Source organism: Aedes aegypti, chromosome 3, assembly GCF_002204515.2.
Source record: "Aedes aegypti strain LVP_AGWG chromosome 3, AaegL5.0 Primary Assembly, whole genome shotgun sequence".
Taxonomy (NCBI): domain Eukaryota; kingdom Metazoa; phylum Arthropoda; class Insecta; order Diptera; family Culicidae; genus Aedes; species Aedes aegypti.
The window spans coordinates 9,047,680-9,065,530 of NC_035109.1; the positions used below are offsets into that span (position 1 = coordinate 9,047,680).

The window sequence follows — 17,851 nt, forward strand, 5'->3', positions numbered from 1 at the left end:
TCGGCTCACCTTGACGTACAGAAATTTTGTATCGGTTTCTCCCTCCCATGACTGTACCACCTACGAATTTGTGCGAAATGATTAATGATAATGCTAATGCTAAGCAGTAGAAACAAAATGAGTCATATGTGCGGCTAAATGATAATGGCCTGCAGAAATGTACTAGAAAAGTATGAAAATGTGTATGAGAAAACAAACTTCAAACTTTGAGCGCTATTTTCTCAATGCCTATTTTTTCAATTCAACCACTCCTACAAGTTCTTAGCTTGTCCCGTGATACAAGTTTAACAAAACCTTCGATGCAATCGAACTGAATGCGTTTATGACATCCTCCAGATTGCACTTCATTTTTAAGGCTCCAAACGGTCATTATCTGCTTATCAGCTGAACCAGCTATCAATGAAATTCGCGATACCGTGTAGAGATGCGCTGGCAGGTATCTCTTCCAGTGCCCCAAAAGTGGAGGAGCTTATAAAGCACAGTTTACGATCCCGAGCAATTTGAACGTCGTTATCTACCGAACTGCCATACCCGAGTTAAGTAGTGTCTTAAATCTGCGGTATCGATAGAGTACCCGTTCAGTTTGTTTCCAAACTGATTAGTGAACAGTGCCGTGTCCGCGATGAAGCTGTTAATTATTGGATATTTTCTGAGTGTAGTCTTGACCAGCGGCGTTAGGGCAAAAGGTCCTATTGTCGAGGTGGCGTCCGCTTCAGAACAGCTAGACCTGAACACACGTGAACTCGATACGTCGTTCTTCCTGCCACGGAACAAGACCATTCCATATCATTATTTCATCCATTTGAAGTCGCACGTGCAAAACAATGATCCTGTTTTCGAAGGAACGGTGGACATCTACTTCGAAGTGGTCGAACCAACGAAGGATATTGTGATGCACCTTCAGGAATTAGATATAGTTTCTACGGAACTGAGTCGTATCCCAAATGGGCTGGGAGTTCCCGTGAAGATTGACAACCCGCAGTACAGCATCGATACGAAAACGGAGTTAGTGACCTTCACCAGTCAAGCAGATCTTCCACTGGGCAAGTACATCCTCAATGTAGCCTACACGGGAACAATGCGCCGTTACCAAAGCGGTTTCTTCATTTCGTCGTATCGTGACGAGTCTAACAAGGTGCACTACGTGGGATCGTCGCACTTCCAGGCAACGCTGGCCAGACGTGTGTTCCCGTGTTTCGACGAACCGGATCTGAAAGCCACCTTCAAGCTCTGGATCACACATCACGGCACGTATAATGCAGTGGCCAACACCTACGTTGACACGATTTATGCAGATTCGGAGGATCCTGAGTACCGAGTAACGCAGTTCAGAACGACGCCGCGGATGTCCACCTATCTGCTAGCGTTTGCCGTAACGGATTTCGTGGCCAAAACGGATAATAGACAACAGGTTCTAGTGCGTCCTGAGGCATTTGGACAAGTTGACGTTACCTTAACGGCTGGATCGAAAATCATTGCAGCGATGGATGCCCATACCGGTGTTGCGTACCACGACTACATGGATAAGCTCTCGCATATTGCCGTTCCGGATCGAGGAACTGGCGCTATGGAAAACTGGGGTTTGGTCACCTACGGGTAAGTATGACGCGACGCATATCCAAGAGATTAGATTACGCCGATGATCATTACTCGTTTTATTACCAATTAGGGAACCGTCAATGCTATTTGACCCGGCAGTAAACAGCTATCGCACCTATAAACGAGTGATTACGGTTGTTGCCCACGAGCTTGCTCATCAGTGGTTCGGTAATTTGGTCAGCCCTCGGTGGTGGGAGTATATCTGGCTGAACGAAGGTTTCGCAACGCTGTACGAATACTATGCAACAACGTTGGCCTATCCGGAATTGGACTATTGGGAGCTGTTCAACGTGGAGGTTATCCAGCGAGCGCTGAGTCAGGATGCCAGGGAAAGTACTCGCGCCATGAACACCCCTGCGGCATCGCAGGATGAAGTTCATGCCCTGTTCGACATCATTGCCTACCAGAAGTGTAAGAGTTGACTATACTGTGGGTGATGACGGTTTCAGAATATTGTATATTTCAGCTGGAAGTGTTTTAAATATGTTCCGGACGGTTCTTGGCGATGAAAACTGGATGGAGGCGTTGAATATTTATATCGAAGATAGAAAGCTTGATAGCGCAACTCCTGAAGACTTGTACGATGCTCTACAAAAAGCCATTGCTGGAAAGAGAGTCATCCCGGCCTCGACCACTGTAAAGCAACTTATGGAGTCGTGGACTGACGCAGCAGGGTATCCCGTCTTGAATATTCGTCGAAACTACAAATCCGGGCAGATACTTATGTCCCAAGAGCAGTTCCTAGCAGATAAATGGCTTCCGAACAATCACGTTTGGAATATTCCGTACAACTACATAGATCGAAACATTCGAGAAACTGCCGACGGATCGGACTACCAATGGTTAACGACCAAAACTGCTGTCCTCGAAACGGAAACTCCAAACGATCAGTGGATCATCTTCAATCGTGAGCAGTTTGGATACTACCGCGTCAACTACGATCAACGAAACTGGGAGCTGATCATTGACGCACTACTGACCAATCCCTTGGCCATTCATCGCGCCAATCGAGCCCAACTCATTGACGATGCCTTCAACCTAGCTCGGTCGGAGCGATTGGACATGGTCCTCGCTTTGAAACTTCTCACCTATCTGCGTCTCGAAACCGAGTACGCCCCATGGGCTGCCGCGAACAACGCCTTGAACTACCTCTACAGCAAACTCCAAGGCACAGTACATTATCCAGGCTTCGTAAACTTCGTTAGTGAAATCGTTTCCGACGTTTACAAAACGCTCGAAGTGGATAAGGTTTCAACCGATGAGCCCACACTCCACAAGTATCTGAAGCAAACGATAACCGGTTGGGCTTGCCGCGTAGGAAACCAGGACTGCCTGGACAAAACATACGACGCTTTGAAGCGTGAATTCAACGAGGCAGTTGCCGTTCACCCGGATGTTGCATCCGTTGTGTACTGCCACGGTCTACGGGAAGGAACATATCGCGAACTATCCTACCTAGTTCCGAAGATGATCGAATCGATAAATCAGGCTCAGCGTACGGAAATCATTACAGCTTTGGGATGTACCAAGGACACCCAGAGTATTACATCGCTATTGGCCATAATCAACCTGCCAACCGTAAACTACTTGTCTACGGAAAAGAGCCAGATTGTTGACGCAATTGTGGCTGGTACCAGTTCTGAAGGCTTGGCCGTGCTGGTGCAATACCTGATGACGGTCAATAATGCGAGGGCACTGATCAGGTAGGTACTTGTGGGATTCTTTGAACCGATCTTGAACTAGAACGACCACTTGTATTACAGCGCAATCGGCGAAGGATCCTTCCGGAACGTGCTTTTGAACATAGCTTCGCGTTCAAACAACGCCTCCGAACAGCAGAGGCTGCAACAGGTGCTAACGGTTTTGTCGGATTTGATTCCGAAAGAAACGGTAGACGATGCGCTGGGCAGAATTAAGGCCAACGTCGATTGGTTCACCAGCTTGGAAGGATTGGTGACAATTGAGTTCTTCGATAAGTATTACAGTAATGCTGTGCCTGTAGGTCGTGCGTGATTGGTAATAAAGTGATGAGTATGACTTCCCACATTGTGTTGTCATTGTGCACGGATTTTTTTTTTTTTTTGAACAATCACAATCGTAGAACGTTTCATACCAGATCTAGTAATTGCTGCTGTAGTGTGGGAAGCTAGTTAGTGGATGGATATGTTCAACTCTACACTAGTAACGCGTTTAACGAAGTCTTGTTGTTTTACTTTATTGACGTTGGATAACGTCTTGCGGCAACATACTGGGGTACAATTTTGAAAAACGAAAATCGCTCGCGTCACGAAAAGTGGTTAGATTTTGACTGTTAATAACATACTAACGCCCGGATAGATATTCGAGATTTTCGCACCAAACGATTGGAAATCTTTCTACGAATCGACTCCAATAATGAAAAGTATTGCTTTTCATGACAAAACTATTGATAAATTAGTAAATATCGAGGCATGTCTTATTTTGCATAGAAAAGCACATTTTAAAAAAAGGCACTACACGTTAATGCTTCCAATGGGCTATTAGCTCTTTGAAGCAAGCACCACACTAGACAACGGACTAGCATGCAACGCCCAATGGCACAGCCGGAAAACGTTCTTCTCGAAAAGTTTTTCGGCCTGAGGCGGGAATAGAACTCACACTTCTTAGCACGATGTGACTAAATGCCTTGGTGACATTAACCGCACGGCTACGAAGCTTCTTGCTGTTATAAGGTTTTGACGTTTTTAAGTTTACATGTACCGTAAGTTCGGGTGAAATTTATAATTTTTCATGGTTTTTCTTGTCTGTTTTCAATAATGTTGAAAATGCCAATCAAATTGAAAGTGAAAGTATATGCGTGATCGCTTGTATATGCGATTATTGTTATGATTGTATTGTATTGTATGAGCTCCATGAATCCGAATATGCTTAGAAGGAAGGAAAGGAAATCCCTGATATCGAACAGAAATTTAATTATTTCAACCGTATGAGCTAATTGGTACGAGTTTAGAAGATGAAATTGGTACCGGGGATATATTTTAAGCATCCTTACCAACTTTCAGGTTTATACCATGATCAAATCCTTGTTTAGAACTAGAAGTTTATGGATGTTTGTAAATACTAAGCCGTACATGATTTTAAAATTTTACATTATTTTCATAGAAATAAACAATCTTTAACACAAAAACAAACTTCATAACACACAATTCGACAATAGTTACGACACCGTTGATTCCCGGCAGGATGCTTTAATATTTGCACCTGTTATGATGTATTGTATAGCTGTGCTTGTCAGATGATTATGATGATGGCTTCATCCCATTACCCCGAACGATATTACCCCGAACGCCACTACCCCGAATGGGTCATTACCCCGAAAGCCATTACCCCGAATGGGTCATTACCCAGAACGCCACTACCCCGAATGAAATGAATGAAATGAATGAAATTACCTTGAATAGTATGAGATACAATGTAGTTTCATGTTTTGCGGACAAAAAATGATGACCATACTGTTATAAAAGATTGACCATTCATGTATGTGTCTCTAATGTAAACTTAATGGTTTTCATCATATATTTTCAATTCTTTCATATGTGAGCTATTCTTTCGAAATATTCTGTTGGCAACTATTTTCTTTTTATTTTTTTTCTGGTACAGAACCTATTTCTTAGCTTAGTGAGCACTTTCCCAATTCAAGGGTCCATTCACAATATTCTCAAAACCAAAATGGCCAGTTCCGACACCCACCCACTGTGGAAATTCAACAAATTTTGTATGAGCGGTAATATTTTGACAACAACCCCTTGATCGTTATGAAATTTGTGAATGGGCTTCTGTGCCAAAGGAGTCAAGGAAATGGTCGATGCAATAAATTTCCTCCGCCACCAGAGGAATTCGAACCCAGAACATATAATCTTGCTGAACAGCTGCGTGCTCACTGGTATTTGGAGTCCTTGGAGGTGTTCATAATTCAATTATGTTTTTAAACGGAGATTTCCCTTTCTTATGAATACAGGTTGAAGCATAGAATCACGTTGTTAAAGTGATTATTCACGTCATAGCTGTAAGCATTTACTAGAAATTTACCCTTCTTTCTTTAGAAGGCTGTTCTTTCAAGTTTTCGTTGGATAATCTAGTCTCTAATATTTTCGTATGGAACAGCTAAGTTTATGAAAAGCAGGATATCCTTAAGGCATTCATTGAAGTTAATCCTGCCTTAATTTAATACAAGAAGATAAGAGAAAGGATATTCCAGAAATTTTCCCTTCTTTAATCTTCCTAATTAAAACAGTCAGGTCTCTTATTGAACTGCTCACCATTTTTCTGCCAACATCATTTCTTCATTGTCTTGAATCAAATACAACTAATTTTTGTGATTATCTTATCGAAATTCAGCTGAATGACCATCAAACCAACAACAGTTTTTACTGTAGCAGCCATCAGAGGCCACCGTTTTTCTAATATGTACAAGCATATGAGCGTTTCTATGTCACAGCGGAACATTTGTCTATCAGGTTGGTCTTTAAGCGGGTTCCATAGAACAACACTTGCAGCGATAATATCAGGGTGATCTTCAATTGCCACAAAATATTTTGGAAGATTCCAATGCTAGTAGACTGACATCTAAAATAATATTAGTGAAGGAAGTGGGTAGCAGCGTCCAAAAGGAGACTTACTACATCCTAATTGTTTGCATATTATAACTATCCTTTTCATTATAAATTCATCCTTCTTTTTAAAGTAGGCTGTTCTTCAGAGCATTGCAGTGTGGCTTTGTGAATCTCACCAAAAATAGAGGACAAATCCAAACGAAACTTTGTAAGTAAAAATTATTTGCTGAAGCTCAATTTTTTATCTCATAATATTTGAAAAATACATTGTAAAGCTAAAATCGTTTAATACTCCGTAGTTATCTCCCCACCTTCAAATCAAAATTAGTCTCAAAAGGTTATGCATTCGGGGTAATGACATTCGGGGTAGTGGCGTTCGGGGTAGTGTCATAGAGTCTATGGTGATATCTGCGCTGCCGAGATCGCTATAATGAATTGTCGGGCACTACTGGTAGATGTAGAGGCACATTTACCAGTAGACCACGACGAAGCATAAGAAGTTCTTCACGGTGCGGAACTTCTTCGAGTATCAAAAAGAGACCATGCCAATCATCGTGGCAGGCAACTTCAACATCGATATGAGCAAACAAAAGAACATGGAGTTCGCGGACTTCATGGACAAGTACCTCAACCTCAAACTGCCTTCGGAACCCATTAAAGCGACCAATCTTAGTGAATCATTCGTGGACCAAACATTCAGCTGTAATATTTCTCTCTCTCTTAGCGTTTAATATGCGCGCATATCTGCGTGTTGCCGTTTAAAAGCACATCGCGAATGATTTGCACGTCGTCTGCTTCGGTGGCGACCCGAAAATTCCGTTAGCAAGGTTAATCTTTCTTTTAAAAACAACATAGATCTCACAATAATATATAGAGAAAACTTCACATCAATTTGTCCATTCAATCCAATTGCAAAGTATATGTAATGTTTAGTTATTCGGTAGTTGTCAAGGAATCATCTATTATTTAAAAAATGGAAATTGGATCATTCTACGAAGAGAATATAACTGCGCTAATTTCATTGATAATACGTTCTTCTTGACCTTTTATCATCGTCCTCAGCCTGTTCAAATCGGCTGGTTGAACCTGTCGAGAGAAACCGACTTCGTATTGCATGAAAGTAAGCATCATACTTGCATGCTTTACACTCTAAGCACATTCCATTTCCATATTGACTGCGCAAAATTCACCAATGACCAGAATTAAATTTTGTTGGTTTAACAAAGGATCAATTAAACTTACATTTGCTTGGTATGCATTTGATTGTTATCAATGTGATTTTAATTATTAAAATCTCTCATGTTGTGATGTCGATATCCTAAGTTGGTGTAAATGATTGTACCCCGTTTGGCATAAAGTCGTTTGGCATAATGGCCGTTTGGCATAATGGTCATTTGGCCTAATGGCCGTTTGGCATAATGATTTACTAAGAATGAATATCAACATTTTTGAAACTTTTACCGAGATCAACACCACCGAGCCCATAGCAACAATTTTTGGTAGGTTCTCAATAAGCGTGGTGTTCGTTAAGATATTTTTCAAAAATTATTGTGACATTAGAGAGCATAACTAAATAAAACTCGTGACGGGTCTGGTGGAAGATTTCTTCGAAATAATATTTTTTCTACATCCCAGAACTTAGAGTCAATATTCTTGAGCTTGCTGCGATATACATATTTGTAAATATTAAATTGGCAAAAAAGTTCGCAGTGATCTCTAATCTAAAGATCTAATATTGCAGCATAATGCAAAAATAGCTTACATTCGGGGAACCGACATTACGGGAAAAGTAGCACAACTGCAGTAATCGATTTATCTTGTCGCTGATAACTTGAGCAGATCAATGTTATCAATTGCCGCCATTTTGTCAGTTGGCAACAACAAAATATCTAAAAAATAAAGAAACCTTAAAAGAACAGCCTATGTATAAAAGAAGGTGAAATTTGTTTAAATTTCAAATCAACAGTTTTTATGCCTATAATTTGATTACATCATATTTAACAAAAAAATCCAATGTTTTAAAGAAGGGTAGATTAGCGCTAAATATAACAAAATCTTCAGTGCAAATAATTATAGCGGAACTCAAAAGAAGAATTAATATTTGAAACCTTTCTTTGCATAAATTATAAAATATTATTTACAATAACTTTCCTAATATGCTTTAGTTTATTCAAGAGCATATGATTGTAGAATAAAGTGACATTTTGTATCAATTGGCTTCAAAACAAGCCTAATGGGATCAAAAAGATTCAATAGAAACGTAAAAACGAATGTCATCCTAAGAAATTTTTGGTTTCAGACTCATTATGCCAAACGGCCATTATGCCAAACGACTTTATGCCAAATGACCATTATGCCAGACGACTTTATGCCAAACGGCTTTATGCCAAACGACTTTATGCCAAATGACCTACCACCGGTGTAAATAGATCTGAATGTATGATCTATTCCGAACAAAAAACATTCTGTTAGGAAACTTCTTAGAGTGCACAAATCTTTCGGAAAAAGAAAAAGTGTTCAATTCATTCTGTTGAACCGGTTGTTTCCACACATGTATGCTTTTGAGCGTGTACAGATTACCAACAAGGGAAGATTACGATTATGTTACACGGGGTTTTCAACCGGACTATTTTTGTTAGATTTCATAATAATAAAGTCATGCGGTGATTAAACCTTAAAAATGTAGAATATAATAGGTTCTGGCCACATCTGGATACCCCGGAATCGGTTCCGGTGGGGCCTCAGTGGGACACTTTCGTAATCCTATTCACTCATACCGTGCGACGGCTCAAAATTCCTGATTTTTTATCCAGAACATCATAGATATAATGCCAAAGACCAATATGAGGTTCCGGCCACATCCGGATACCCCGGAATCGGTTCCGCTAGGGCCTCAGTGGGACACTTTTGTAATCTTACTCACTCATATCGTGCGACGGCTCAAAATTCATGATTTTTTATCCGGAACGTCATAGATATTATGCCAAAGACCAATATGAGGTTCTGGCCACATCCGGACACCCCGGAATCGGTTCCGGGAGGACCTCAGTAGGACACTTTCGTAATCCAACTCATTCGTATCGTGCGACGGCTCAAAATTCCTGATTTTTTATCCGGAACATCATAGATATTATGCCAAAGACCAATATGAGATTCTGGCCACATCCGGATACGCCCAAATCGGTTCCGGTAGGGCCTCAGTGGGACACTTTCGTAATCCTACTCACTCATACCGTGCGACGGCTCAAAATTCCTGATTTTTTATCCAGAACATCATAGATATAATGCCAAAGACCAATATGAGGTTCTGGCCACAGCTAGATACCCCGGAATCGGTTCCAACAGGACCTCAGTGGCACACTTTTGTAAATCTTCTCCTTCATATCGTGCGACGGCTCAAAATTCATGATTTTTATGCTGCACATCATAGCTATTATGCCATGGATCAATATAATATTCTGGTAATATGCGATTCCTTCAGAATTGTTCTGATAAGACTCATATGCACTCTGTGTAATCTTCGTTGAATCCATTGAGATAGCTTTGGATGCATATCGATAAGTCCATGAGACATTTCTGGCTAACCGTTTTTGTCAACATAAGAAACACGATAAAAAACCGTGTTTTTATTTTATTTCTTTTTTCGCGGATTTAAATGTTGTTTTAGCGATTCGATTATCGAGTCCGACCTGTATTTGAATCTACAGACATATTAAGATTAGTTTGTTTTTCATTACACAATGCAACAAAATTATCTATTGGTACTACAGATCGGACTCGAGTATCGATTGTTTTTCACTTCAGATAATCGAATCCTCCGGATAATCCAATCACTAAAAAGAGTTGAAATCTGCGAATAAAGAACTCAAATATTTTTCATTTGTTATTATATTTATATGATGCAGTGGCGTAGCAAGATATTATTTCTAGGAACATTTGGGGGTCTTGAGAAGAAAAAACATTTTTTGACCAACGTACACAAAAAAACTTTTTCAAACTCCCTTTTCTTACCTACGTCCAAAACTGCTAAACCATTCATATTGTAGAGTGCAATACTGAATTATCTTAAATTTATGCACAAATACTGAAAAACAAGAATATCAAATATCGTACTCCGGATAATCGAATCCCGGATAATCGAAACCGACTTGTACTGAAATTTATTTACAAAAAAAAATACATCATGGGTTAGTCCCCGATCTTGGTTATCTTAATGTTTCTTTGTCTTTTTTTTTTTCAAAATAGTTAAATTTAATCCGTGTTTATAAATACAAAAGTATGATTAAAAACAACTGTTTGATTTTGACACGGTTCGATATTGGCAACATGATTTTTTTCTGGAATTCTGCCATACCACTATACCTTATCAAAATTTATAGAGTCCCTTTTCATAAATGTTGTTGAAAAAATTAAATATTTAGAGAAAATTCTAAGACATGTTCGCTACAAATTCTTTTGACTATTTCATCCTATATATCCTTTATGACAACATGTCGTTTTTTGGAATTCGTTCGCAATGCTAAATACATTTTTATACAATTTATTGTTAACCTTGATGCAATTGACTAGAGAAAAGTATAATTTTATTTTTAGAATATCAGTTAATCTTGTGGCAGAAGTGCTCCAAATTTAAATAATAAAAAAAATTGAAAATGTCTTTGAAAATCATATGATGAAATTCTATATCATTTGTTAAGCTTTGTTGCTGGTTCATAAAGTACATCATTTTATTCATTTGTATTCGTCCTTAAAATGAAGCTATTTTTTTACAACTTGTATTATTGAAGTTGCTAACAACAGTATTGAAATTAGTTGCCAAGCTCTTCCATGAGCTCCTCCCAACCAAATTCACCTAGCATCAATTTCTCCAGACTACCACTGTTGACTAGTTCCTTAGATGAGTCAGCATTCGCATCACGCTGAATTTGTTCAACGCGTATTGACCTTCAAATCTATATTAGATTTTCGTCCATGCTAACTCTTCCTCCAGACTACAGATCACCCTCCAGGCTATATCTCCACGAAGAGGTTCAGCTTCCGCGTCCAGGCTCTGTGTCCTAGTCCAGATTCTGTTCCCTTCGAACCAGCCTCAGCATTTCGCTAAGATTTCAAGTATCTAGTCAGAACCTTTATATTGATTTGTGGAGTGATGCTGTTGGATAAACAGTTCGGAGTATCCGGATGTAACCAGAATATCATATTTGTCCACGGCCATATAGCTATGATGTTCATGATGACAATTCATAAATTTTGAGCCGTCGCACGATATGAGTGAGTAGGATTACAAAAGTGTCCTACTGAGGCCCTTCCGGAACCAATTCCGGCGTATCCGGATGTGGCCAGAACCTCATATTGGTCCACGGCCATATAGCTACGATGTTCATGATGACAATTCATAAATTTTGAGCCTTCGCACGATATGAGTGAGTAGGATTACAAAAGTGTCCTACTGAGGCCCTTCCGGAACCGATTCCGGCGTATCCGGATGTGGTCAGAACCTCATATTAGTCTTTGGCATTATATCTATGATGTTCCGGATAAAAAATCAGGTATTTTGAGCCGTCGCACGATATGAGTGAGTAAGATTACAAAAGTGTCCCACTGAGGCCTAGCCGGAACCGATTCCGGGGTATCCGGATGTGACCAGAACCTCATATTGGTCTTTGGCATTATATCTATGATGTTAAGGATAAAAAATCAGGAATTTTGAGCTGTCGCACGATATGAGTGAGTAGGATTACGAAAGTATCCTACTGAGGCCCTCCCGGATCCAATTCCGGCGTATCCGGATGTGGCCAAAACCTCATATTGGTCTTTGGCATTATATCTATGTATTCCGGATAAAAAATCATGAATTTTGAGCCGTCGCACGATATGAGTGAGTAGGATTACAAAAGTGTCCCACTGAGGCCCCACCGGAACCGATTCCGGGGTATCCGGATGTGGCCAGAACCTCATATTGGTCTTTGGCATTATATCTATGATGTTCTGGATAAAAGATCATGAATTTTAAGCCGTCGCACGATATGAGTGAGTAGGATTACGAAAGTGTCCTACTGAGGCCCTCCCGGAACCGATTTGGGCGTATCCGGATGTGATCAGAACCTCATATTGGTCTTTGGCATTATATCTATGATGTTTAGGATAAAAAATTATGAATTTTGAGCCGTCGCACGATATGAGTGAGTAGTATAACGTAAGTGTCCTACTGAGGCCCTCCCGGAACCGATTCCGGCGTATCCAGATGTGGCCAGAACCTCATATTGGTCTTTGGCATTATATCTATGATGTTCCGGATAAAAAATCATGAATTTTGAGCCGTCGCACGATATGAGTGAGTAAGATTACAAAAGTGTCCCACTGAGGCCTTGCCGGAACCGATTCCGGGGTATCCGGACGTTGCCAGAACCTCATATTGGTCTTCGGCATTATATCTATGATGTTCCCGATAAAAAATCAGGAATTTTGAGCCGTCGCATGGTAGTATTCTTTGAGTTTCAGAAAATGTCTTCTCTGGGTACATTCAGGAACCGGTGCAGGTGACCGGGTATCCGAAATGGCCAGAATCAATGAGAACCATTGTCATTCGACCTTCTGGCAGCTTTTTACTTATAGAAAGTACACAATGAATAATTTTCTTACCGCTAATCTTGAAACATCTAAGGGAACTATCACTTCCGGAACGAATATACCCCATTTGAATCCGGAATAACTCCGGAACCAAGTGGCCAATCCCATTTCTTCCGGTACACAATAAATCTTGAGGAGTATGCGGTTTGTTTGAGACCAAAAGATCCAAAATTGATTAATAATTGGCCAAGTTATAATTTTTTAAAGTTCATTTTTAATGAAAAGTCAGACGTTGGGAGTTTGAGAGTTAATCTCCAAAAATATGCCAACGATCGATAGAGCTGTTATATACGCCGAACAATATAGTTAACAGGTCGAGGCGACAAATTTTTGCCTGTCTAGGGTTAGTAGTGACCAACACTACAACATCTAGCCGTTCAAGACCAGCACGTTATGCAACGATTTGTCATTTCGATTGTGTTGTTCACACATATGGCCCTCTGTAAAAACAAAATTTCAACTTCTATTCATTTCTCTCGTCGCTCGCTTGCGATTCAATCCATCTTGTCATTTAATTACTTTCGTTACTCCCTTTCACTCTAAGTATAGGTATTGTATTCACCGAAAAAAAGCCTATAAGTTTTCATAATAATAAAGTCATGCGGTGATTAAACCTTATAAATGTACCTTTAATATTTATATGCGTTATTGTTAGTAGTGGTATTGATGTTCCTTATAGTACTACAGTCGCCTCTCCACATAACGATATCGAAGGGACCATCGAGATAGGGGGAGATCGAGACATAGAACAATTTTTTAACGAATGGACAGTGAAAATGTATGCAGAATGAAAGGGACCGAAAAAATCAACGACATAGGGAGATATATCGAGATGCAGTAGCGCAACCAGGATTTGGCTCTAGGGGGAGTTTTGTGAATTTCAAAATACTCTTTGAGAAGATATTTTCTGACAAAAAATCGAATTGATGAATTTAAGTAAGTTTTTTTTTGCATAGTAAAATAAATTAGGCAATTGCAATACATGCGCGTGATGCTAATCAACCGCTATATTTTGAAATTTTTCAACAATATAAATGACTTCGATTATTAAGTGCAGCAATTTGCAATACAAATCATTGCCCCTATTGTTGTAGAAGGTGAAAAGTTAATCAAGATTGCAAAACTAAACTGCCAGAAGAAGACGAATTGTCACATCTTACAGAAATGGCAATCTAGAAAATCGAGTAAAAAAGTCAAAAATGAGTTCTGCTTTCATTGTGAATATTTTATTTGCAAATGTGTGATAACACCCTAAAATTTTCAATGCTACAATTAAATTTTGTTTTTGGAAGACTTAGTACATAATACGATTGTTTTACTAGTTTAGTGGGACGCCAATGCATTCATATTTTTAATGGACAAATCCAAAAATTTTAAATTAACATCCTATGTATTTTTACAATTTACTTAAAAAATAGAATGTAATTATTGATTCATACCTACAAAATCACAACATTGTTGAAATTCCTATTGGTGGCGAATGCTTCAACTGGGAGCTAAATTCAATAGCATTCGCATATTTGTTTTTCTCTCTAATCTCAAGGAATTCATATGCTCTGGAGATCGAAAACTTTGGCAAAATGCTAAGGCAACTGTAAGAATTTTGATATTTAAGATACTGCATCAATGAAAAGATTTCAATATATCTGAAGGTTGTTCAAACTGCTGACTCAACGCTTTCAGTTTGATTAAAAAAGGCCTGATTTTTTTGTTATTCATTAGCCTTTTATAGCAGTAATTACCAGATAATTTTATTTTTATCAAACTCCATGAAGAGTTTAAGAAAAAAACAACAACTTTGAAGAATAAATCTGTAAAAACTACTGACATTAACAGTGTTCATACGAACCAAACTAAGTTACTGCTCTGTAGTTGTATGATGTGTAGTGTTGAATTTCAAAAATAAACTTGGAAGCCTTATAATTTTTCGGCTCTGGGGGGGGTTTTGACCCCCAAAACCCCCCCTTGGTTGCGCCACTGTCGAGATGTAGAACATCGAGATGTGGAGAGTCGACTGTAACATCTTAAGTTTTAAACGGCAAAAAAGTATTGTGTTTGTTAATAGGAGTTCCACCCACTATAGATATTCCTCTTGGTGCTCTTATAATTTATTATCTAAATTTATTCAAAAATCTTGTATGGGTTTTTTTAGTACTATACCAGAGATTCGTTTATGAGCCAGTCTTATAACTCAAACAATACTTCTTTAGGTAATACCTCAGGAGTTCTTCCAGAAAATGCTCAATGCGTTTCTTCGAGGATTCGTTCAAAAACTTCTCTTGGGAATCCTCTAAGATATGCTCTGAAGATTTATCCCAGAACTCCTTCACTTATAATAGGGGAAACGCACACATTTTCGACCCAGCACTAGTTTTTGACCCATTCGTACGATTTTGGCCTACTATGTATGGAAATCCGAAAATTGTCACACAATTCTTGTAGGTCTAAAATTAGTGCTTTTCCCCTAATGCTCACAAGATTTTTTTCTGGTATTTCTGAAGGGGTTTACCCAATGTTTTCTCCAGAACATCTTCCAAGCAAGTCTTAATTAGCCAGTGTTGTTAAATATCAAAATTTTGAAAAAAGTAGAACGTTCATAGCATCCTACTATAATATCACATCAGCACATAATGCCAACCGATGATAGTTTGGAGAAGGTCAACGGAAAAATGCTTTTCCGATTACTTTTTCTACGGGGATCGATGATATTAGCAATATTCAAATGTCAAAGTCACGTGAAATTCATGACATTTAACAGCTTTGTAATTAGCTCATATATTGCTACTAGAATTTTGAAAAAGTTCTTGATTTTTTTTTCAGGTTCACTTTGAAAATTTCTTTAAATATTCGTGCATGAATTCTTCGAAGAGTTCTCCTAAAAGTCCAGAAAAAAAAAAAATCTTATACAATTTTTCCGAAAAATCATACACATTTTCTGGAGATTTTTTTCCAAAAATTCATGCGAGTTCCTTTCTGGTTCTTCGAGTATTTTTTTCCTGCTTATACATTATTACACAGTTTCAAATGCTGTGTCGGCATTATCGCGTGTGGCTGAAAAAAACTCAACAATAAAAAATGATACGCCCAACAGTGATTTACTTGCAATAAAAAATCATTTGACCGGGCTTTTGGACATATCAATGAAATCTTCAAAACAGAACATTGAAGATTTTGTTGAAACATTGACTGCAGATCTAACCGGCGAACTAAAAATGATCTGTTCTGAAGTCCAGTCACTGAGCAGTCTAACCATTGAGATGGCTGCTCATTGCAACGATCATAATGCCAGTCAGCCACACATGACAACGGATGCGATAGTTGAAATGCAATCGATCGGCAATGAAATTTTGAGTGAAGTTAAAGTTTTAATCGATACTGTTAACTCACCACAAACCAATATTGGCGCTGTTCGATTCGTGGAAGATGAGTCAACCCCCAGTTAATTTGAACCCGGGTCGAAAGTCGAATGGCACTGCAGGTTGGCGTTTGCTAGGAACAAAAAAGGTTTGGCGCTCTGATTGGACAGAATATGACAATCGTCAGCAGCGTCGTGCATCACAGCAAAAAACTAAGGAAAAGGCCCAAAAACGGAAGAAAGCGAATAAACACAGAGGCCATAACAACAGTACCAATCGAAAAACAAACTCCATTTTTTCACAAGCTCCCTCCAACCAGAAGTAAAAATGAACGCGAAAATATGAAAAACAATACTTCACAAAAATGGTTCAACTACAACGATAGCAACATGAACCGCAGAAGCAATGGAGCGGTTTCTAATGGTCTTCCCTCGGATAAGGATTTACTCGCGGCAGCAAAGCTGACTTTTTCCAAGCCTCCAGCCAGTTAAGCAACGTAGGATCAAATTTCAGAGAGGCGAAATTTTGAATCCGTATCCTGTCGATGATGCATTCCCTTCGTGCTCAACATCTAGTTCGAACTGGTTGTTTGGTCCTGCCTTAAGAAACTCCTTTTCGCAGCATTGTTCCTCGTGCTCCTGTGAAAAAACGTGTTTTCGATCAACTTGACGCAGTCCTCAGACGTAGACCCTGACGATCCAATCGTGGCTGATGAACAACTAGTTGGTAATATTTTAAATAATGACAATGTATCTAATAATAGATCTGAACTTTCAAATAATGTTATGCAAAGGGATGTGTTACCATCAACTTCTTCAGAAGCAAATGCTACCGAAATTTTAGTATATTGCCAAAATTTTAATCGCATGAAGAGTGCATCTAAAATGAACGAAATTTATAAAAGAATTCTAACTTCATCCTTCTCAGTTGTTTTGGGCACTGAAACTAGTTGGAATGAAAAAATTAAAAGTGAACAAGTTTTTGGTAATAGTTTTAATGTATTCAGAGATGACCGAGATTTGGTCCTTACCCAAAGAATGTCTGGTGGTGGAGTTCTCATCGCAATATCTACTAAATTCAATTCAGAATTAATTATTTCATCAAAACATAAAGAATTTGAACATGTGTGAGTGAAAGCACACATCGCCGGAGAAACACATATATTTGCTTCTGTGTATTTTCCGCCAGACCAAGCTTGCAAATCATCATAATATGAAATTTTCTTTTAAACTGCTGAAGAAATTGTATCCCAGTTATCTCCAGAATTCAAAGTGCATATCTATGGCGACTTTAATCAGCGTAATGCTGATTTTATTCGTGATTCCGAAAACGAAAGCATTCTGCTTCCGGTTGTCGGTGAAAATGAAACATTACAATTTATTTTTGAGAAAGCTGCATTTTCAGGTTTAAATCAAATAAATCATGTGAAAAACCGGCAAAACTGTTATTTGGACTTCTTATTCTCAAACATTATGGAAGATTTCTGTGTGAATGAATCTGTTTCTCCACTATGGAAAAATGAAGCATTTCACACAGCTATTGAGTACTCAATTTTTGTTCACAATAATCACAATTCGGACAACTGTGACTTTGAGAATTTCTTTGATTATAAAAACGCTAATTATGACGGAATTAAACAAAAATTAAATAGAATAGATTGGCAATCCGTTTTGA

The 17,851-nt window shown here is 38.8% G+C and overlaps 1 protein-coding gene across 2 annotated transcripts; it reads left to right on the top strand.

Moving 5' to 3' along the window:
* The first annotated feature begins 498 nt into the window (after positions 1 to 498).
* On the top strand, positions 499 to 3,663 carry LOC5570210 (aminopeptidase N). Of its 2 annotated transcripts, XM_021849738.1 has the most exons (5): positions 499 to 1,596; positions 1,670 to 2,010; positions 2,066 to 2,429; positions 2,553 to 3,302; positions 3,363 to 3,663. In XM_021849738.1, the coding sequence occupies exons 1-5, from the start codon at positions 623 to 625 to the stop codon at positions 3,610 to 3,612; spliced, it is 2,679 nt and encodes an 892-aa protein (XP_021705430.1). In that variant the 5' UTR covers positions 499 to 622; the 3' UTR covers positions 3,613 to 3,663. The 2 variants fall into 2 exon arrangements, with proteins under 2 accessions (XP_021705430.1, XP_001658979.2); XM_001658929.2 differs by having other exon boundaries at positions 501 to 1,596; positions 2,066 to 3,302.
* Positions 3,664 to 17,851: the final 14,188 nt, after the last annotated feature.